The sequence below is a fragment of the Pan troglodytes genome, chromosome 6 (assembly GCF_028858775.2).
Source record: "Pan troglodytes isolate AG18354 chromosome 6, NHGRI_mPanTro3-v2.0_pri, whole genome shotgun sequence".
NCBI lineage: Eukaryota > Metazoa > Chordata > Mammalia > Primates > Hominidae > Pan > Pan troglodytes.
In genome coordinates this window covers 154,944,863-154,968,563 of record NC_072404.2, presented here as the reverse complement: position 1 = coordinate 154,968,563, position 23,701 = coordinate 154,944,863, and the positions used below count along the sequence as shown (strand labels likewise).

The 23,701-nt window shown below is 43.3% G+C and overlaps 1 protein-coding gene across 12 annotated transcripts in view; it reads left to right on the top strand.

The window, feature by feature from the left end:
* HIPK2 (homeodomain interacting protein kinase 2) overlaps positions 1-23,701 on the top strand; it is a 215,201-nt gene that overhangs the window by 168,081 nt on the left and 23,419 nt on the right. For 11 of the 12 annotated variants that reach the window (XM_063815021.1, XM_063815018.1, XM_063815020.1 and 8 more), the window contains exons 10-12: positions 4,510-4,652; positions 8,116-8,295; positions 11,715-11,996. In XM_063815021.1, the coding sequence (XP_063671091.1) occupies positions 4,510-4,652; positions 8,116-8,295; positions 11,715-11,996 (605 nt within the window). The remainder of the gene's footprint in view (positions 1-4,509; positions 4,653-8,115; positions 8,296-11,714; positions 11,997-23,701) is intronic. The other variant, XM_063815025.1, reaches the window with a different exon arrangement.

Here is a 23,701-nt window from a genome sequence, read left to right as displayed (position 1 = left end):
TGTTAGAGAATAAGGAAGACTTGTTCATGCCACCTTTATGCAGTTACCACCAATGCCTGATCCTGAATAGGGGCCCTTATTTTTGTGTATTATCAACACAAGGAGAGGTGTATATTGGCTGAAAGCATGGGCACTGGAATTAGGTTGCCCACATTCAGATGGCTGCCTCACCACTTACTGGCTATATGGCTTTGGGGAAGTTATTTTTGAAATTTAAATTTAATTCCTTTTCAAAGTAATACATGTACATAATTTTAAAAAGTTAAATAATACCATAAACTTATAGGAAAATTATAGTCCTCTGCTCTATCCCATCCTTAATGTCTCCTCCCCATAACAATATATATAGTTACATTATATATGTATATATGTATATATATATACACATATATATTATCCCTGTTATATATATATTTTATATATATAATATATATTATCTCTAAAAGTTTTTATTTATACACACACACACACACACACACACACGTATTTTTTTGAGACATAGCCTTGCTCTGCCACCAGGCTGGAGTGCAGTGGTGCAATCTCAGCTCACTGTAACCTCCGCCTCCTGGGTTCAAGCAATTCTCGTGCCTCAGCCTCCCGAGTAGCTGGGATTACAGGCATGTGCCACCACGCCCCGGCTAATTTTTTTTTGTATTTTTAGTAGAGACTAGGTTTCAATGTGTTGGCCAGGCTGGTCTCAAACTCCTGGCATCAAGTGATCCACCCGCCTTGGCCTCCCAAAGTGCTGGGATTACAGGTGTGAGCCACTGTGCCCTGGCCATAACGATAATTTTTAACTTAACTGTTTAATCTGTTCTTTAACTCTGTGTTTCTAAATAATATGCTTAGACTGCTTTTTATGGATTTTTTTTTTCCATTTTAGGTATTATCCATTGACTTCCTATTATGGAAGATGAAGATTTAGCTTTCTAACCCACTGCCATCCCCATAACACACACAATTTCTCTCCTGTTCCTCCTTTCACTCACTCTTTTCTCCTATTCCTCCCACATAATTTTGATTCAACTACTTTGTAATATTTACATAATTATCAATATTATATAATATTATTCTTAGTTGAGCCTTATAATATACTGTGATTATGTTTTCTTTCTAACACATCTTTTTGTTTTTCCTGGAGTTAATGATTGCCTCATTTTTCCCATTGGGTTAGTTTTCTGTATATCTCATTATACAGCCCCAAACCCTTCCAGAGCTATAAAAGGTTTGTATGTTTGATGTGTTGATGTGTTTGAGCACACTGATCTCAGTATGTTGTTTTTTCTTTCTCTGAAAGCGACTTTCTCCTCATCCACAGTGGACTCACATTTCATGACTACATGCCTTCTTTTGGGTCTTTTTTCTTACATTGTCCTGAACACCCTATTTGCCCTTTTAATCTGGATTTTTTTTTTTCCTTTGATAATTTCTTCCCCTCCATTTTCTCTGTTTCTCCTTTGCAGAATTCTTATTAATTGAGCATTGGTACTTCTAAATTGATCTTCCAATTTTCTTATCTTTTTTCCCCTCTATTTCCTATATATCCTCTGTCTGCACTACTTTCTAAGAGATTTCTTAAACTTTTTTGAAACCTCCTTTTGAATGGTTAATTTCTGTTGTTGTAGTTCTCGTTTCCAAGAGTTTGTTCTCTGCTCCCTCCATACCAAAAAAGAGCATGTTCTCTGAATATAGATATTGATTCTTTATATGATCTTGTTTCATGGATATATTTTTTAACTCTGTAAAGGCATTAATTATAGATTTTAGAAAATTTTCTTCTGATTCCCACACTGTTTTTGTTTCCTCTTTCTTTTGTTTGCTTATTTTATTCTCTTTCAGGTTAGAGGCTTCCTTTACTGTCTGGTGTTCATTAGCTATTCATTCCTATTTAAGACTAAAGCACTAAAAAACTAATTGGAAACCTGGAGGGTAGGGGAGAGACTATTGAATGTGGGCTTCTCTATAGACTGAAAAGAGGCAAGTCCAGCATTTTCACTGACAGATCCCCTGATCCTTAAATGTCATATCTATAGTTATTTTCTCTTGGACTAGTCATTTCCCCTAGAGAGAATTGTCTAGCCTCCTGCTTTGGGGTGGGGAGTGGAGGGTGGTATAAGCATGTACACCAAGGATCTGGGAACTAAGGGGAAATGAAGACCTGACCTTAGATTCCTTCAGTCTGTTAATTCACTTAGTAATTGTCCATCAGTTTTTCAGCTTCTAAAATTTTATTCATGGTGATTGCCTCTCTCCTACTCTCTTTGCCCTTATGAATCTGTATTTTTTATTCCTTTACTATCATTTTAGTTGAGTGTAAAGAAGGCAATAAATGTATATGTTTAATTTACCATATTTCGGGGCAAGTTATTAATATTATTAACCTCTCTGTGTCTCAATTTATTAATCTGAGAAATGGAAGAAAATAACAGTCCCTACCTCACAGAACTGGTGTTAAGAAGTCAGAAAAAAAGAAGTAGTCAGAAACCCATTTATGACTTAACTCTGTGTTTGGCACACAATATCCATTAAGAAATGTTCGCTTCATTCTTGTTAGTAGTAATAAATTATAAAAATGTCTGATGAAGCGTTGTCACAAATGAGCCAAGCATATCAATCAGTGAAATAAGTCAAAAATAGTCTTTCTACCCTATCTCTTTGAGGTAAAATGTTAATATCCATTTCAGGGAAATAGAAGAAAAATGATAACCTTAGCTTGATATCAAGATTTATTTTTTTAAATGACATTAGTTAAAACTAATGCTTTTCATGAGCTCTGAAATGAGTTCCAATTGGCTAAGTCAGTAGAAACCTTACTGCAAACGAAATTGTTATTTATTTAATATTTGGAATTTGCAACTGTTTTAATCAATTAAATTATGTTTCCGCTTTCTGTGAGTTAAGTAAACCTGAAATACAATTAACTGTAGTTAATAGCCTTGGTAGAGTTGCTTCTTTCATTTTATCAACAGATATTAAGCACTCATGGTATGAGCTATGGTCCCTGAGCTTCTGCCTATATCAAAAGCAAACAAACAGTATCAAAAACATCTAAGAGATCGCACTGGGCCTCAGGTGCAACATGAAAATAATGGAACAGGTGAACTGGTCCACTCAGCTCTCAAATGTGATTCTCTCATTTTTATAAGCGTCAATGTTTTTTAGGCCCTGACTCAAATCTGTAATCCATTTCCAGAATTGCATATTTGTACATATAAAACACCCACACTGAGCACATGCACAGTTTGTGAAGCACTGCATTCGATAAATTACCCAATGTTAGTCACATCCACTCTGATAGAAAGATAGCTAAGATATCAAACCTTTAAATATTTGATCTGTCCAAAAGGTGTTTTACCTTAGTGACTATGCTTTAAGTGTCCAACTTTAGGCAGTGGTATTCAGTCTGAATCATCTAATGACCAAAGACAAGCAGAATAGTGATCATGGATTAAAAGAGCTTAAAACACAACATACACACACACACACACACACACACACACACACACCAGTGAATCTATCAAGGAAGAATCACAAACGTTCATTTTAGATTTCTTAGAAAAATTAGATTCAAGCAGTGACTTCCGCCTATCTCTCATTTTTGCTTTGAGAAATCAAAGTAATTCTCAATTAAGCTATAGCCACAGCTAAGAATCTTACTTCATACTTGCTTGCTCTCAGATGTAGGTTCCAGATATTTGGTGATCTTAGAATTGTGTAAACTTAGATTCAGAAGATAACACAAGCTGGAACCTAGATTCTAATTGATAAATCAAAGGTAAAATGTTAAATAAAGGATACTAGGCAGAAAGCTTCTTGAGGGCCAGCAGTCACCCTCATCTAGCTCAACTCAACTACCCTAATCCCCTGTACATAGTTGTGGGACAGAACAAGTAAATAAATAAACTTTCAGAAACTTCAAGCATTGCTCATTAGAGCAAATTTATAAAGAAATCATTCTTCAACATGAATGAATCCCTTCCATACAGCTGTGTCCCTGTACTTAATTATCTTCTACTTAGTTCATATATGTTTTTTGTTTTTTTTTTTTTTTTGAGACGGAGTCTCGCTCTGTCGCCCAGGCTGGAGTGCAGTGGCGCCATCTCGGCTCACTTCAAGTTCCACCTCCCAGGTTCACGCCATTCTCCTGCCTTAACCTCCCGAGTAGCTGGGACTACAGGTGCCCGCTACCATGCCCAGCTAATTTTTTGTATTTTTAGTAGAGATGGGGTTTCACCGTGTTAGCAAGGATGGTCTGGATCTCCTGACCTCGTGATCCGCCCGCCTCGGCCTCCCAAAGTGCTAGGATTACAGGCGTGAGCCACCGCGCCCAGCCTGTATGTTCATTGTTTATCTCCCCTTACTTTAGTTTTTGAGGCCAGAGACCAGGCCCTCACTCTCACACCCCTGAGAATGTCTAGCACAACCCCAGGCACAGAATAAGTGTGGGTTCATGCAAATCAATTATGTGATTAGCAAACATGGTCATTGAACATGTCCTGTGTTCTACAGCAGGCTTGGCCAAGTGGGACCCAGCAGATCCTGCTTCCCCCAGCATGGCAGCAGCTGACTGGAGTGGCCACCCACACATCAGTGCAGCATGCCACCGTGATTCCCGAGACCATGGCAGGCACCCAGCAGCTGGCGGACTGGAGGTAAGCAGGAAACCCCTCTAGGGTGAGTGGGTGTGTCTGGGATGGGAGGCACGTCCACTGCCAACACAGGGCTGCCAGGCTGGCCTGTACTTCAATTCCCCAGTTTGTAGAGAGCTTTTTAAAGCTTCTAAAAATATTGTGTGGACTATGAGTGCAGGGTAACAAGAAGCAATTTTTAAATAATATACCAGGATACAAGAAAATCAGTTTCATTAATTTATGCTTGGTTGTCATTTCCACCCAGAATTCAGTTATGTCATTTACTCATCAGTGTAATTCACCAGACTTGGTTCTGGATGATGTTTGGTAGTTTCTCAGAATTAAATTCCACGTTCAGAAAACAAAGGTCTGTCACCAGTGAAAGAATGCAGAAGAGGGTCCCCAAAGCCCTAAGCAATTCTAGAAAGTGTCCTGAAGATGTTTGAGACGGGGGTACTCTGGAGTCTATCTGACCTCCCACGGGAAGGCTTGACAGAATGGGGTTTATTTGGAAGGGTAAATGCTGGCATGTTTGCTGAGTGTGCCTCTTCAGTTAATAGTCATATCTTACAGATCAGAGTCTACTTCCCACACACCCCAGAGGCGTCCACCTGACTGCCTGCCAGCAGAGCATACCCCCTGCATCTGTTTCCAGAACTCTCCCTGCCCAACTCATGATTTCCTCACAGATGCGCTTCTCTGTTATTTTTATGGCTAGATACCCTTGTACCTTCCCCCCAACACCACCACAATGGCCCCCTTCACCAGTGCAGAGCCAGATGGCAACCCTCCAAGTTGTCCCCAACTCCTCATGGCCCTATTGGGCTATCTCTCATTCTGCACGAATATCAGGACAGGTCACTCCCCTCAACCCCCTGACAGCCTCCATATCACCCAGGGAACCTCCCAAAGTTCTTATTCTGACCTACAAGGCTATTGTGAATTAAGATCTCTCCGAGAAAAGAAGAAAGGTGGTGATATAAGCCCCCAGTCAGACCCCTACTGCAGCTTCCTCCATTCCTCCACTTCATTTTCTGCCCAGTACAGAGTACCTGGGCCCTTCCCCACAGTCCCACTCACTTCCCTACTGGCAACGCCCTCATGCCACCACTCCAGCCTGGGCAACAGAGTGAGACTCCATCTCAAACCATGTAGAGCTGAATTCAATCCTGGCTCTGCATGACCTGGGGCAAGTTAACCTTTATGCACCTCAGTTTCTTCTTCAATAAAGTGGGGATAGTAATGCCTGCTTCACAGGATTGTTGGGAGGTTTAAAGTAAGATAAAATACAAAGCACTTGGCCTATATTTAACATGCACCATCGCAGTGCCCGGTACATGACAGGCATTAAATAAACCTGTCATCTTCCCTCCCCACTATCACATCGGCCCATGCTCAGCAAGATTGCCTTTCCTCCTCCAGCTCCTTAGGAGCAGCCAAGTGGAAAGCTGTCTGACCAACTGGGTTTTTTTTTCCCTCGTCCCTTTTTCTCCTAAAAGACCACACACATGACATATTCCTTTTTTTCCCCTTTGTCTTTCAGCATTTATAGCTCATCTAATTTCAGAAATACACATACACTTACTAATTCCTACATATTTTCTTATTCCTCCTCCCTCCTTCCTTTCATTTTGACATCTCTTACCTAATGACCACAGAAGACATCTAAAGCCAGCATACTGTCTTCCTGGTCTCTCTCCATTTCATGTGTGAGCCAAAGAACATCTATTATTGTGGAACAGAAGTACCAGTGCTAGGCCTGACTCAAAGGAGAAAGAGTGCCACCTGTCTATAGGAGAAAGAGCTACAACAAAATAAAGAAGCCATAATATCAGTTTCTTGGTCAGATGCAGTGGCTCACGTCTGTAATCCCAGCACTTTGGGAAGCCAAGGCAGGCAGATCACCTGAGGTCAGGAGTTTGAGACCAGCCTGGTCAGCACGGCGAAACCCCGTCTCTACTAAAAATACAAAAATTAGCTGGGCGTGGCAGTGCACGCCTGTAATCCCAGCTACTCGGGAGGCTGAGGCAGGAGAATCGCTTGAACCCAGGAGGCAGAGGTTGCAGTGAGCGCCACTGCACTCCAGCCTGGGCAACAGACTGAGACTCCATCTCAAAAAAAAAAGAAGCCATAATATGAGTTTCTAAAGTCCATGTAAATGCCCAAAAGGCGCTATCAAAATCCCTACAAAAGTGTTCATCTACTTCTTTTTTCCTGTTTATACTTTTCCCCATGTTGCAACAATAGGTTCTTATAATTTTTTAAAATTCAAACGAATTATCCTTTAGCTTTGAATTTTATTATGTGTTAAGTGAGCTCTTATGGGCCAATCTCTGAGTCGGTCACCACCTTTAACATTTCTGTGGGAAAACAAGGCTTTGAGCTTCATACAACCCAAATTATAAGAATTTTGAAACATAACCCGTTTTTAGGATGAGGGCTGCCAGTATTTCTATCATGACTATTATTAATTTTGATTTAATACCAACTTTATACTTGTCTAGTCAACCTTCAGTTAATCTAATTATTCATTCAGCAAGCATGTAATTTATTGATCAGCTGCTATATGCCTGAGCATTGTTCCAGCCACTGAGGGAATTCAAAAGAACATTAACACTTCCTAACACCAGAAGCATATGGCTCCCAGGCTTCAAAGTTTGTTTTTCACGTAAAGTATAATTTCTTCTTTAATAAAATGGTATTGCTAAGATATCCTGCCTACGTCACAGAGTGGAATAAAATAACCCATTGAAGACACTGTGTAAATTCCGCTTTCTCTTCATTTAAAATTTTTTTTTATAAAATTAAGGTGAAACTTTTTTTTTTTTTTTTTTTTTTGAGACAGTGTCTCGCTCTGTCACCCAGGCTGGAGTGCAGTGGCACAGTCTTGGCTCATGCAACCTCTGCCTCCCAGGCTTAAGTGATCCTGCCACCTCACCCTCCCGAGTAGCTGGGCCCATAGGTGCACCCCACCATGCCCAGCTAATTTTTTGTATTTCTGGTAGAAAGGGGGTTTTGCCATGTTGCCCAGGCTGGTCTCAAACTCTTGAGCTCAAGCCGTCTGCCCTCCTCGGTCTCCCAGAGTGCTGGGATTACAGGTGTGAGCCACCATACCTGGCCTGTAAATTCTAAAATAGAATATTGTTCAGGATAAACACCTAGGTGGTCAGGGACTTTAAAAGTTGGAGGGAATATTTATCTCCAGTCCCTAGAACTTAAAAACTCGGAGCCGGTGCACTTGGCATTCTTCCCACTTGAAAGTCCTCTTTCTCACTCACAGCCAGTTATGTTTCACCTACTCCTTATGAGTAGAAGAAACCCACCCGTTGAGCACACATGACCAGGCTCATCCCTTCAGCAGCTGCACAGCTAGTGAGATAACCAACTGCAGTCAGCGTTTAATTGGGGAGGAAGCTTGATCTTGTAGAGGAGCTCTACTTTTAGAACACCTCTAAGGCACCTTGTTGTCCCGGTTCCCTTTCAGGAACACGCATGCTCACGGAAGCCATTATAATCCCATCATGCAGCAGCCTGCACTATTGACCGGTCATGTGACCCTTCCAGCAGCACAGCCCTTAAATGTGGGTGTAGCCCACGTGATGCGGCAGCAGCCAACCAGCACCACCTCCTCCCGGAAGAGTAAGCAGCACCAGTCATCTGTGAGGTAGGTGGTGAGAGCCACCCTAGGGAAGAGAAATCCCAGGGGATGTGAGTGCTAAAGAAATGTAGTTTAGGGAGTATCAGCACCCACTCTGAACATGGGACAGTTGCATGGGATGGGGGCACTCCTCTTCCTGCAGTGACTAGCAAAACATCCTGTACCGCCTGGATTGGCCTAGGGTTTGCAGGAAGCACTTGGTTTAAGACCGTGGTAATAGTGTAGGGATGGATGCAATGGAATCTTGCAGTGGGCAAGAGAGATTGGGCTCAACTCCATACAGCATGGGCGAGTGAAAATTTATAGCCAAGGCAGGGTTGGGGGGTGTCGGTGGATGGGAAGTTACTAAGAGGAAGCATCAGGGGTAAGGGAGATTCTGCCTAAACTGACCTAACAGGATTCTTGCTAATGACAGGCCCGGGTGATCAGACATCACACCTGGAGGATGAGGAACCTCATCACATATCGAGGGTGATCAGATATCAGGGATGGTGGGTTCTTGCTAAACTGACTTAGCAAGGTTTTTTGCCAAAAGTAGATTGTACAGCAGAGTGCACAGTTAGACCTAGGAGAAGGTTCACAAGCCTGACTAAAGTTTGGTGAAGCAAATTATCTTTTGTCACTTTCTACTTGTCTGGAGAACACTCAGCTTCACCTGAAGTTTCATTTTGGAAACAATTTACCATAATAATTGTTTTAAAATATTTTAAAATGTTGAAGTTGTTTAAAAATGTTTTAAAAAATACTAAAGAAATGTGCTTTCTTTGTATCTAAGATCAGAAGTTTAACTGATTTAGCACCTTGCTTAAATAGAAGCAATAGCTTGTTTAATCCCAGACACTAACCAGCAGAACACAAATCTTTCCCATTCCCTTTAAATCCATTCTCATCTCAATGAACACTTTGAAAAAATCAAGGTCAACAAAAGGCTGCATGCTGTATGATTCCATCTATATGGCATTTCGGAAAAGGCAAAACATAGAGACAGAGATCCGATTAGGGCTTGCCAGAGACCAGTAGGAGAGGAGGAGATTGACTGCGAAGAAGCCTGAGGGGAAAAGCTCTAAGTCTGGATTGTAGGGGGGGTTATGACTGTGCATTTGTCAAAACTCATCAAACGCTTCAAAGGGAGAAATGTTGCTATATGTCAGTTATACCTTAATAAACCTGACTTTTTAAAAAATGGAGATTTCCAAGCCAGAGAGAGAGAGAGAGATCGTGTGACTACAGGATTGCTCCTGCATCTCTTCCTAATGGCACAGCTTTGAGGTGCTTAATTGCTTATTTGCAATAAGTCAATCAAGAGAAATCTGGTATACAAAATGTCTAGTGATTTTGGTTTTCTGCTTCCTCATATAACCAGATACCAGAAACTAGGCCTTCTTCTTTTCATTCTTATTCAAAAATTCATCCAAGGGCTGAAGTTGTCATCCTCCAAGATTCCTTATTTGGGTATTTCTGACAACTCAGGGAAATTTATCTCAGATCATTGGCAGCTTTCCAGAATGCTTTTGTTTGGCAGCCTTGTGACAGCTCACCCATGTCATTATTAGACTGGGTGGCAACAAAGTCCACTGTCTCAATCCTCATGGGCTGTCATGCCCAGCAAGGTCACATGGAGCACTACTCTGTCCCAGGACTGAGCTTAGCATCTTTGTGGTTCACCTTGGCTGAGTAGGGGCAGTAAGAACCCTTAGCCTCCCAACCTGTTTAGCAAGTCCCTCCTTTTTGTTTACTCACCACCCAGCTGACTTCATGAAGGCTCATTGCCAGTACATTTCAAGATCGATATAATTATAGTGAAAGGTATGTATTTGCTTATTTTTAAGACCAATGCCTTAGGCAAAACAGTCTGAAAGACCAGAAGTCTCTCCCTTGTTGGTGATGTGGCCAGGCATACTTTTCCTTAACAATGCCAAGTGGAGATACTAAAACCATTGGTAGTGAAAAACATAATCTTAAAATTGTAATGTATTAGCAACGACAAATACATAGGTTTATAGTAAGTACAAACAATGGTATAATCATATCAGTGAAACATATTACCAGTCCCTAGAAGGAGCAAGCAATGTATCTGGCACTAGCTAGATAGGAAAATAAATCCACCTTTATTGAATTATTTTCATTTTACTGCCATCCCTTTAGCTAGAAGGTGCTAGAATCTCTAAAGACATATAAAAGTCTGAGTTTCATTGTACATTGGTGTTAGTCTCTCACTGCATAGATACTACAGGTTGAGCATCCCTAATCCAGAACTCCAAAATTGTCCCAAATTCGGAACTTTTTGAGGATTGACGTGATGCCGTAAGTGGAAAATTCCAAACCTGACATGTGGTCTCAGTCAAAACTTTGTTTCATCCAGAAAATTATTTTAAAATAATGTATAAAATGACCTCAGGCTATGTGTATAAGGTGTATATGAAACAAAAGAATTTTGTGTTTAGACTTGGGTTTCATCCCCAAGATATCTCATTATGTATATGCAAATATTCCAAAATCTGAAAACAAAAATCCGAAACACTTCTGGACCAAGCATTTCAGATGAAAGATGTTCAACCTGTGCCAGAGTCAGTGAGGATCTAATAGGGAGGGGAGAAAGTATTTTTCCCCTAAAGTTACCAAAAATCACACTGGTTAATTTAGTAAGGAATTTCAAGTTGATCAAAATTAAGATTAAAAGTTCTCTTTTTAAGAGTGCTTTTTCAAAACTCTTGCACTTTTCCAAATTTTCTATTACAATTTAGACTAATGCGCCTCCCATGAGGCTCCACGAGGCAAAATCCAGAAAAATCATTTTTAAAGTTTTTAGCAATTATATGCACACAAATACTTTGATGGTCATGTTCTTTTTCCAGAGGAGGAAAGAAGGAAAACTGAACCACTGGTCACCAAGGTTAGGTCCTTTAGATCCTGAAACTCTTAAGGAATGAATGTTTCAGTAGAATAACCATTAGCAAGGAAACCAAAGCTTGATGTGGCAAACACCAATTCTTCCACCACCCCCAAAACAAGACTTAAGTACCTTTGAAGGGATGACACAAGACAGAGCTCAGAAGTAGGGCCTTGACCCTGAAGGCGAGGGGGTGTGTTGGGGCAAACACAGCTGGAATCCTGGCATGACATCTGCTCCTACAAGACCTGTAGAGCCTGGGGCACAAGAGCCCCCTCCCTGCTCCGAAAGCCCTGGCTGCTCCCTTTGTCCTGCTGGGAGCAGGCATGTAGATCCAAACCAGAGCCCAGAGAAGGCCTGTGTAGCCGCTCACTGAATGATCCCTTTCCCAGTCACAGATGGAGGCTCACTGGGCAGCCACTGACTTGTTTTACAGAGATTTGGCAAAGCAGGTGTTACTAGGCAATTGGGCTCCTTCGAAGGAGTTGTGGGGCCTGACCTTCCACTGTGTGAGAGTGTGGTTTTCTCATTACAGAAATGTCTCCACCTGTGAGGTGTCCTCCTCTCAGGCCATCAGCTCCCCACAGCGATCCAAGCGTGTCAAGGAGAACACACCTCCCCGCTGTGCCATGGTGCACAGTAGCCCGGCCTGCAGCACCTCGGTCACCTGTGGGTGGGGCGACGTGGCCTCCAGCACCACCCGGGAACGGCAGCGGCAGACAATTGTCATTCCCGACACTCCCAGCCCCACGGTCAGCGTCATCACCATCAGCAGTGACACGGACGAGGAGGAGGAACAGAAACACGCCCCCACCAGGTGAGGCAGTGCCACCTTAGCCTTCCAGGAAGGAGCCGGGAGGGTTTGCATTGTGTGCGGATCTGACCATCTTCCATCATCAAACATAAGGATCCCTCTCTTCTGACCCTTACAGTTTGGTTTTGCCATCGACTATGGTCCTAAAGTTATTTGAAGAGAATGTCAAACAGGTTTTCCATAATTGTTTAAAACCAAAATAATGTTGAATCATGTTGGTCTTAAAAGATAATTATAGGCCCTACACATTTGGGGAACTTGAGACCATAAAAATCGGGCACACAATGCCAGTGTATTTCATCCTCTGTAAGTTTAAAAGTCTCTGCCTCAAGCTAGTGAACTTATTCCCAGTTGGTCAGGATATTTCTCTAACATTGCCTTGGCTCACTCAGAATACGAAGTAATTGTCCAATTAATCAGAAATTTCCCTGTGTCTGATTAACCTAATCTTTCAAAACTGCCAGTTGGCTCTTCACCCAGAGAGCATTACTGTTTATCCCAAAGTAATAATAATTCATTTTAGTCTTTGTGTGCTTCCTGGGGAGAGGGAAGAAATCTTTATTATATTTACAAAACTACTAACCCTGGCGCCAGAGCCTCTTTTTCTGTACTGCCCAGCCAGACTTCAGCAAAATGTGGTTTTTGTTTGGGCCACTCAGCTCAGGTTCTGAGCAACCCCTCCAGAACAGTTGGCCTCCTGGCCTTCTGCATCCCTAGAGTGTGGCCTTGTAGAGCCCAAAATCTCATGGCCCCACCCTGCTGGCTCCTTTGCACTGGAACCGAGAGCCAGGGAAGGGAGGCCTGCCCCTCCCAAGCCCAGCGCTGCCAGTCAGCACGCATCCTGCAGCTGGATATGAAGCCTAATTCACAATTAGGCTCGAATTATTAATTCCTGATTGGATGCAATGTAACTAATTAGTAATCACAAATCCTTTGATTAGATAATAAATTCTCACATTTGAAATCATTACAGAATGTATAGATAGACTGATGAAAACATTCTCATTATAACTATTCCTGCATAGGACATTCCCTTCCCTCTTTATAATGAAGTCCAGTGGTTTTAGTTTGTTTCCGGGTGGGGTTAGTACATGTCTCATTCAAGTGTCCTCTTCCCACCGATTAGGTACAGCCTAATTGTCATTGTATTTCGGAGAAGAATGTAGTGGAGCACTTGTGGCCGTAGCATTGTGCCAGGTGCCAGAGGGGACCCAGGTCAAAGGTCCAGGCATAGCACTGAATACTTTGGCAGCCCAGGACTGCCTTTTACTCCCCATCTGCCTAGTCCAGAACTGGCCTCAGGTCCCTTTTTGATGACAGCCTCAAGTTGAGTGAATGGTCCATTCTCCGCAGTGCCCCCACACCACCACCAAGGAATACTGTCGGTTCAGTCCTCACGTGGGCTCAGCAGTCTCTTCACAAAGGGGACGGCCCTGCCCAGCCCCAGACTGAAGCCTGGCCTTGAGCAGCCACCCACACGTGGGTAGCCTTGGTCATCAGAAGGGCCCAGCAGCCTTGCCCGGCCCTTTGCCACAAATGGAAAAAAGCAAAAGCAATTTAAAATCTGACAGTCAGCTAGATTGGAATCTCATTCCTAACGTATGAGATCTGAGTTGACACAGACTCTCAACATCTGTGCCCAGGAGAGAATTGAATAGTGTGTCTGAGAAGGAGGATGAGAGAGCTGTCTCTCCACCAATCAGAGAGCTGACAGGGCTGAGAGTGGAACGCAAAGCCAGAGCATGTCCCTGCCTCTGCGGCAGCCCCTAAGGCCCCCAGAAAGAAATGATAGAACCGAGAGGCTGGGCAGCAGATGAGGACCTTCATGGGAACAACTCAAAGAAACCTTGGAGAGAGAGCCAGGTGCACAGGTGAGGGGCAGCCACAGACAGACAGTAGCAGTGGCTACTGAGTCCCACAGCATCCTGCAGTGAAGAGTGGCGGGGACTGCCAGCCTGCCAGGGTCGTGAAAATGTGCCGGACACATGAGGCTGAATAGGGAAGCTGCAGACTGAGGCTAGGGAGTCATCCAAAAGGCTTCAGCTGTCCACAGTTGTGACTGGGAGCTCCCAGAATAATGTTTTCTAGAGAGATCTAATGGCAAGTGCCTTAGAAAATGGCTTTGCACTCAAGAAGGTAGGAAAGTGTATTTGAGTCTGAGTAGGATAAAACAGAAACCAGTAGCTGTTTTATTTATAGAGAAACCACTGTGTAATTGTGATCACATTATTGTGACTACATTTTGGAATGAGAAAAAAAAAATGTGGGGAAATATGATTACTTGTTCTTAGAAGTCAGAATTATCATAAAATTTAACACAGTCAGTATTTATTGGCCCCACTAGTGTAAGATATTATGCTGGGAACTGCAGGTGTTACATAAATAAGGTAGACAGTTTGTGTCCTCATGAGGTTTGCAGGGTAATAAGCAAGACGAAACACATACAAATCATTATAACACAAAACAGAGTATCAGTCCCATAAAAATGAGCAAAGTACCATGGGAACTCAAAGGGAAAATAGCTTAAGGGAATAGCAGGGGAGGGGGGCTTTGAAGGCCAAAGGTCTGGACAGGTCCACACAATAGAGGAGGTGCGGTTGCAAATTCAAGTGAGGTGATTGATGGGGCGGAGCCTCCAAGGCAGGCGAACAGGATCAAGAGCCCCGTGCAGGAGCTTATCCAAAAGGGGCTTCAGGATGGAAAGGGGGTTGGGGAGGGATCTCCCCTTACATGGGGGTGGTCAGCTTTGTCAGGAGATACTGAGGGGCTCAAGGGGAAGCATCAGTCCTGGGAAAACAAGGATGCACCCCCAAGTGCAGCCACATGGAGGGGTCACCTGGTCCCTCTCCAGCTGAAGAGCTTCCCCAGCCCTTCTGTGTCCCAGCTGGAGCAATGGAGACCTTCCCTCCTACACATTGATCATCCTTGTTCTTGAGCCTGATTTCTCCGTGCTGTGGGCATGTTGATTCCCACCTTCTGTGTTCCCAGCCTCGTTTTCTATTTGCTACTTACCCCAGTGCCAGTCCTGTAACTTTGCCTAAAATGCTGGTTAATTCCCCTAACATGGCTCAGCCTCAGCTTGGCAGCCAGAGTCAGGCAGCCGATGACCTTCAGAGGGATGGCAGTGCCTCCACCACCAAAGGGGCTTTTAGACCTGATTGAGGGTGTCACTAAACCTCTAGGACTAGATGATATAGCCTAGAATTTTTAAAAGAAAGCCAATGCAAAATCATTATTCCTGACCCCACGTATGTGGCCCTGTTAGTTGCACAGCAGATGGCTGGCCAGCAGCTCCACTCGTAAGAACTCCAGGGCATGTTGGAGGCAGATGCTGGGAGACGCTGAGCTAAAGACAGGAGAATCATAGCAAACATCCACTGGGTGTTCCACCTGCACTAGCTCCTCCATCATTTGATGGGGCATGCAAGGCTGATATTTCTATTCCCATTTGATAGATGAAGAAACCGAGGCTCAGGAAAGGTAGGTGACTCACCCAAATTGATACAGGTTCTAAATAGCAGAATTGGGACTCAGGTGCCATGCTCTTGAAGAAATGTCAAACTTAATAACTGGCAAAAATAACTGATTTCAGTCATTCATTCAATGAATACAGATTCCATCCTGCTCCCTCCTGTGACTACCACTATGCCACTGTGTGCAGGTTACCATGCCAGGGCCATAGGGAGTCTAGAGTATTGTCCACTGAGCCCCCTCTTGGTGCTGGACGTTTGTCAGGGTGCTGGAGCCATGGCACTGAGAAGGGCGGAGTCAGCTCTTTTTAAAGTAGGAAGGGCAGGGAAGAGCCAGGGAACTCCTTTTCAGTGAATTACTGTTGGACTAGGGGACTCTGGTCATGGCTAGAGAATTGGCCAAAAGATAAGACAAACAGATGTTGTTCTGGGTCCCCCAGGATTAAGTAGTAGAACTGGTCTTCTTTTAAATATTTATAGACAATTTCTATTAGAAAAGCATTTAATTGTCTACACATACTGAACAAGCCATCTTTTCTCTCCTGGACTCTCTTGATCCACGTCTCCTGATCCAGACCCCCCTGCTATCTTTACCTTGTGTTGAAATGGTCTTGTAAAGGCTGTAGCATACAACCTTTAGTCATGAGGGTAATTTCTTTTTTTATTTTTGTAAGAACTAGAGACAGTGTCTCACTGTGTTGCCCAGGCTGGTCTTGAACTCCCGGGCTCAAGCAGTTCTCCTGCCTTGGCCTCCCAAAGTGCTGGGATTACAGGTGTGAGCCTCCATGCCTGGCCGAGAGTAATTTTTTAAGTGTGTAAACCAAAGTGGTTCACATCAACTGATCATATAGAAATGATTTTGTCCAGCTCCATTATTCATTCACGCATTCACTCATTCAGTTACCTGGATATTTCTGGTAGGTGGGTTGTTCTGCTTAGGTCATCGAGTGTCTCCTGCAGGCTGCACTTCACTGTGCCTGTGTAAGCAGCCACTGTTTCAGCCAACGTTACCAAAAATGAAAACTTTAAGAAAATTGATTCATAAATATCATTCAGTATTTTAGATATAAAAACAGTTATTTAGCTCACTCTTAACATGTTTATATATAAAAAAAATTTGACCCGAAATGTTTTCCTTCTTTATACTAAGTTGAAAGTCTAGAGAAATCATTATAGATAAAGCAAGGTTAGAAAACTGATAAACTGCAGCTCAAATTACTTTGGCCTGAAAAATTAACATCCACTTAACAGAGGGAGCAAAAACCACACACACTCATTTATTATTGCATGGGCCAAAAGCCCAAAGTGGGATTAGCCTCCATTGCTACCTATAACCATGTAGCTTGCTCCATCCTGCCATTGGTTGAGAAGCTGCTACAGCCAGCCTCCTGCCATGCTCATGGAGACGTGGGAATCAGGCTTGAGTGAAGGAACAAAGGAACCCAGACACACAGTGCCATTTGAAGGAACTTTGATGTCTCTCCATTTTGAGTACAATACATCCCCAGTTGAAAAATATTTCAGTCATGTGACTCATCTCAAGAGGTGATGGTAGGATCTTTTGTCCAGCTGACTTCGCCACACCCTCTTTACAGGGCTCCATTTAAGACACTCCAGTGGGCTGAGTGGAGTGGCCCAGGGGTGTATTTTAAAGAAGAGACACTTCACCCTACTGTTCCCAGCTGCTGTCACATTACAAAGCTGTCACTGATATGCCACAGCTTCCTGGTTTGCTCCTTGCTTTCCACAGGGAAGAAGGAGGAAGAGGGGTGGCAGAGGGTTGGATACCATAGGGCAGAGTGGTGCTCAGTGGATAGACTGAAGGTGATTAGGAAAGATGAGTCAAAACTCCCAGGCCAGTTGGGAAGAGAGAGACTGGACTTCAGAAGAAGATGGAAGGAGAGCAAACACTTCCTTCCGCTGCATCTGATGGGACAAGGACGAGGTGACTACTCATGGCTACTTCTGCGACCCTGTTTCTGATTTCTCTAGAAAGTAGTCATGTAAAAATGATCTTAAGGGTGATATATGTGTATTTATATACACACACGTGTAGACATAGACATAGACATAAATATGCAGATAATATAATTTGAAAGGAGGAGCCAGGCATGGTGGCTCACACCTGGAATCCCAGCACTTGGGGAGGCCAAGGTGCCAGGATCACTTGAGGCCAAGAGTTTGAGACCAACCTGGGCAATATAGCAAGACCCTGTCTCTACAAAAATTTTTTTAAAATTCCCCAGGCACAGTGGTATGTGCCTGTAGTCGCAGCTACTTGGGAAGCTGAGATGGGAGGATTGCTTCCACCCAGGAGTTCGAGGCTGCAATGAGCTATGCTCCCAACACAATACTGCAGTCTGGATGACAGAGTGAGACCCTGTCTCTAAAAATAATAATAATAATTTGAATGGAATGTATGTGCCATATTAAAATGAAGATTTTTTTTTTCTCTCTAATGACTCTAAGTCAGCAGCTATCAGGAAGGAGCACACTGGTCTGGAGGCACACTGGAATTACCAGCGTGAGCCACTGTGCCCAGCCAAAAGTAGTCATATTCTTTACCACATCATCTTGCCATGATGATTAAAGGAGATAAACATATAAAGCACTTTAAGCTGTAGTTAGTACGCATCCAATAAATGTTACCTGTACTTAATAATCAGCATCATAGTAACAGAACACATAGCATTGACTATGAAATCAGAAGGGTGAAAGAAGTTATTGGAGGAGATGAGTTTTGACCCTGGTCTTGAAGGATGAAATTGACTCAGATTAGCAAATAGAAATCAGAGACACATTCCAGATAAGACCCTACAGGGAAGGGGTCACAGGTTATATCTGATCTTCTGCCAGTGCTTTCTCCTTTAGGGATTTCTTTACTTTTTAGCTCCTTATTTATTTTCATCATTTTAAAATGATGAAAATTATCTATTGCCATGACAACATAATGCAATTGTGAACTCTGACAGCTTTGTTCTTTATTCAGAAGTGATGTTCTTCCAAGGCCATTTCAGCAAATATTTCTCATTCTGCCCCTATCGCTATCTCTCTCACTTGCATTAACCAACTCATAATGGGATTGATAAGCTGTCAATAATAATTAGACGCAATCATGGAATGAATCCCAGTAGTATCGATAGATACGAGCCTAAAGAATCTGCCGTAGTCATCTGAAATGTGTGCTCATTTCTAAAGTGACTCATTTAACAGCTTCCCATTAGTTCTCTAATCTGCATAGTGTGTTCAGGTAGAGCGCAGAGCTTTCTAACAATGGAAGAAATGAAAAACAGCTAGCAAATGAATTCACCTTCTGCAAATAAATGTGTCACTTGTAAATCCAAAAAGGTAGGCAAATCAGCATCAAGCTGTGCCGTACATATTTGCTCATTAAGCCAGGGGCTCCCCAGCTACAACAAAGGGATGGGACCTGGGAAGAGTTTATAAAGGTTTTATCCCACACTCCTTGTAGATAATTAGACACTGACATGCAGATTCTTCAGTCTCTTCAGTGGGAGGCTCACTACCTGTTGGGTTTCCATCAAGGAGATGGCCCTCAGTTCTCACAGGTCACCCACGCCAAGCTGTCAGCTCTCACAAGACTCATGCCAGAAAGCCATTCTTCAGTGACAAGAAGTTCAGTGACTCATGAAGTGGCTATTGTGTCTTGAGATAGTTCTAGTTGTTAGAAAATTCTTATTCATATTAAGCTGAAGCTTCTCCACAATTTCCACATTTGAGTGAAGAGCTCCAAATATGCCTAATTTGAATTTTACTCGAGGGCAGATTACAGTTTTGCCAAAATTAGTGTGTGTTTTTGTCGTTTTTTTTTTTTTTTTTTTTTAATGCTCATTTTCTAAACTACTCAGATCCTAAGGACGATATGATCAGCAAGAACTGGCCAGATCTGGGTCTATAGGTAAGGTACATCTACTAAAAGGATCTCTTTCCTCTCCAGATTAGGGCTAGACCATTCCTATTTTAAAATGTCTCTAGGAATCTTTCAGAGATCCTCACAATGGCTCCTTTAATGCCATGAGTAATCTCTCTCAATGAATTTCAGAGCAGATTGGAGCTGGATGGATGTTACAGGTTATCCAGGCCACTGTCCAGAGCCACAGCAGTAAAGGAACAGCAGAGCTAGGACTGCAGTGCCAGCTCCCAGGACACATTTGGGAGTCAGCCTCCATCCTCACCTGGGGTCCTCCACCCACAGAATGGGCACCTGCAACAGAAGATGTCTGCGTTTCATGAGATGACCAGAGGCATGTTCATCATTCAGGAGTAGCTGTGCCCGAAGCTGAGAGTGAAGGGCAGGGCAGCGCCATCTCCTCACCTCCCCTCGGGAGCCAGCAGCTGCTCCCAGTCATGGCTCCCAGCTCTTTCCCTGGCCCTCAGAGTACTTCGAAACAGTGTGAGGTGGGAGGAGTTCCCTTATTACACAAGAGACTGCAGCAGACCAGTTGTTTCCCTTTACTCCCCCCGATTCATCCCAGAAAACAGCTGCAGGTTTCTCTGCCCTTGTCTTGTTAAGGCAGCTCTCCTTCCCTCCTGCTCCCTCCTCGTCCTCAGCCTCCAGCATCTCCCTGCTTTCAGATCCCTCCTCCCTACCTCGTAGCTCAGAGACCTCCTAGAGTCCCACTTCCTTTTTTTGCTTAATTTATATTTATAAAATATTTCGAGATATTCTTTTTTGTTGTTATTGGTAGACAGCAATCTTTTTTTTTTTTTTTTAAGACAGAGTCTGGCTGTGTCACCCCGACTGGATTGTAGTGGTGTGATCTCAGCTCACTACAACCTCACCTCCTGGGTTCAAGCAATTCTCCCACCTCAGCCTCCCAAGAAGCTAGGATTACAGGCATGTGCCACCACACCCAGGATTGTTTTTTGTTTTTTGTTTTTTGTTTTCAGCAGGGGGCCAGCGCGGTGTTGGGGCAGAGTCTCACTCTGTCACCCAGGCTAGAGTGTGGTGGTGTGATGTCTGCTCACTGTAACCTCCACCTCCCGGGTTCAAGTGATTCTCCTGCCTCAGCCTCCCTAGTAGCTGGGATTATAGGTGCACACCACCATGCCTGGCTAATTTTTGTATTTTTAGTAGAGACGGGGTTTTGCCATGTTGGCCAGGCTGGTGTCAAACTCCTGACCTCAAGTGATCCGCCCACCTCGGCCTCCCAAAGTTCTGGGATTACAGGTGTGAGCCACTGCACCCAGCGGATTTCTTATTTTTAGTAGAGACAAGGTTTCATCATGTTGGCCAGGCTGGTCTTAAACTCCTAGCCTCAAATGATCTGCCTGCCTTGACCTCCCCAAGTGCTAATTACAGGTGTCAGCCACCGTACCTAACTATTTTTATTTATTTATTTATTTTCTTTAGAGTGTAGGTCTCTTTGTCACCCACACTGGAGTGCAGTGACACGACCACAGCTCACTGCAGCCTCAAACTCCTGGGCTCAAGCCATCTTCCTGCCTCAGTCTCCCAAGCAGCTAGGACTATAGGTGCACACCACCATGCCTAGCTAATGTTTTTATTTTTGTAGAGGTGGGATCTCACTGTGTTGCCCAGGCTGCTCTCAAACTTCTGGCCTCAAGCGCTGGGATTACAGGAGTGAGCTACCGCACCTAGCTTCCACTTTGTAATTCTTGTACTGGATCTCAGTGCCCTCCCACCCTCTGGGTGTCTTTGCTGAGCCCTGATGTACAGCGGCGAAGTGCCCAAGACTCTGAATCTCTTTTGCTTTTTTCTTTTTTTTTTTTTTGAAACACAGTCTTGCTCTGTCGCCCAGGCTGGAGTACAATGGTGCAATCTTGGCTCACTGCAAACTTAACCTCCTGGGTTCAAGCGATTCTCCTGCCGCAGGCTCTGAGTAGCTGGGATCGCAGGCCCCACCACCACTCCCGGCTAATTTTTGGTATTTTTAGTAGAGACGGATTTTCACCATGTTGGTCAGGCTGATCTCAAACTTGTGACCTCAGGTGATCCACCCACCTCGGCCTCCCAAAGTGCTGGGATTACAGGCATGAGCCACCTCACCCAGCCTGGACTTTGTTTTTGATGGAGATAGAATTCATGTACTGTACTGTATAGTTCACCCGTTGAATGTGTACAATTCAGTGGTTTTAGTCTGTTAATTTTTAATTGTGGTAAAATATATATAACATAAAATTTGCCATTTCAACCATTTTTAAGTGTAAATTCAGTGACATTAATTATATTCATAATGCTGTATAGCCATCACCGTTATCTATTTTCAGAACTTTTCCACTACCCCAACCAAAAACTATACCATTAATCAGTAACTTCCCACTCTCCTCTCCCCTAGCCCCCAACCTCTGGTAACCTCTAATGTATTTTCTGTCTGTATGAATTTGCCTGTTCTAGATATTTCATATATGTAGACTCAAACAAACTATTTGTCCTTTTGTGTCTGGTTTATTTCATTTAATGTTTTCGAGGTTCATCCATATTGTAGCATGTATCAGAACTTTTTTTTTTTTGGAGACAGGGTTTCACTCTGACACCCAGGCTGGAGTGCAGTGGTGTGATCATAGCTCACTGCAGCCTCAAACTCCTGGGCTCCCACCTCAGCCTCCCAAACAGCTGGGACTACAGGCATGCACCACCATACTTTGCTTATTTTTTTAATTGTTTCTAGAGATTGGCTCTTACTGTGTTGCCCAGGCTGGTCTTGAACCCCCAGCCTCAAGCAATCCTCCCACCTCAGCCTTCCAAAGCACCGAGATTACAGGCATGAGCCACCCCTCCCAGCATTCATTCATTTTCATGACTGAATAGTATTCCACTGTATGGATACACCACATTTTCTATTCATTCACCAGCTGATGGACACTCGGGTCGTTTCTACCTCTTGGTATTTTGAATAGTGCTGCAGTGAACATTGACTTACATGTATCTGAGTACCTGTTTCCAATCCTTTGAGAATGTACTTAGGAATGGAATTGCTATAGGGTAACTCTGTGTTTAGCTTTTTGAGGAACAAGCATATGGACATTTCACATTTAAACTGTCATAACTGGGAGGTGTGGGTCTTTATTAATTAAAATTTATCTACTTTAAGTTAACGTGAAGAGCCATAAATATATGCAACCAATTCATTCCTCACCTTCTTCTGAGTTCTTAACAATTATCATCTGTACGATTCATCTGACAGTTAATCACGGAGGCTTTGTGACATCCATTATTCTCTCTAACTGGTTATTTTAAAGCTTTTACTATTTAACTTGTCATGTTGTTATACAGTCCTCCACTGAGATTTTAATCTCCTCGAGGGCAGAGACACATATTTCTTTGTATAGGTATTCCCTGTAGTACCCTGCATAGATCTCTGAGATATCATGAGTTTTAATTTTCTTTCATTTCAATCTTCTGGTTTATTCATAGACTAGAAAAAAGGAAACTTTTCCAGCAAGTCCTTACCCTGATAGAATTCTCTTTGCCTAGATAAGTTTTTTGCAAACCTGTTTTCACATGTTAAATAAGGTAACACAACTTGTAAGAAGAAGAAGAATAGCAGCTATTATGGAATACTTACCATGTGTTGTGTATCATTGAAAGCACTTGTATTTTCTCACTTAGTTCTCAAAACAAGCCTATGATATAGGTACAATTATTACCTACCTTTTACTGATGAGGCCACTGAATCACTGAGAGGTTAAATAGCTGCCCACCGCCCTGTCACCAGCACATGCTGAAGTTAGACAGCTGACTCCAAGGTTCCTGTTCTCACCCACGAACACGGTTAGGCACCCTGAACCAGAGAGGACAGTGTCCAGCCACTGGAAGAATTATCCAGCCTAGATGTCAGGAGCGCTGGGCGTTGGGGAGCAGGGCCAGCGCCTCCTGGGGACTGCACCCCCCAGATCCCCCAGCCTTCTGTAGCTCAGGAGACAGGCTCTGCTTCTGTCCCTCCTGCCTGGCTGCTGTGGGCTCTGGAATTTGCCCACTTCCCTGCTGCCTCTAGGGTGGTGGAGATCCATCATGGGAAGAGCCTGGCCTGGCTGTGTGGCCTCAAGCAAGATACCCGGGAGGTGGCTGTGACTCTATGAGGCTCTGTAAATACCAGCTGCTTCTCTCATCCAATTAGCTGGAAACTGACCAGCTTGCCTAGGCAATTTTTATTTCTTAAAAATAAATGATCAATATATAAAAATAGATGCACATTCATTTTAAAGTCTTAAATAAGCACACGATAAACAATAAATTTCACATCCATCATGCCA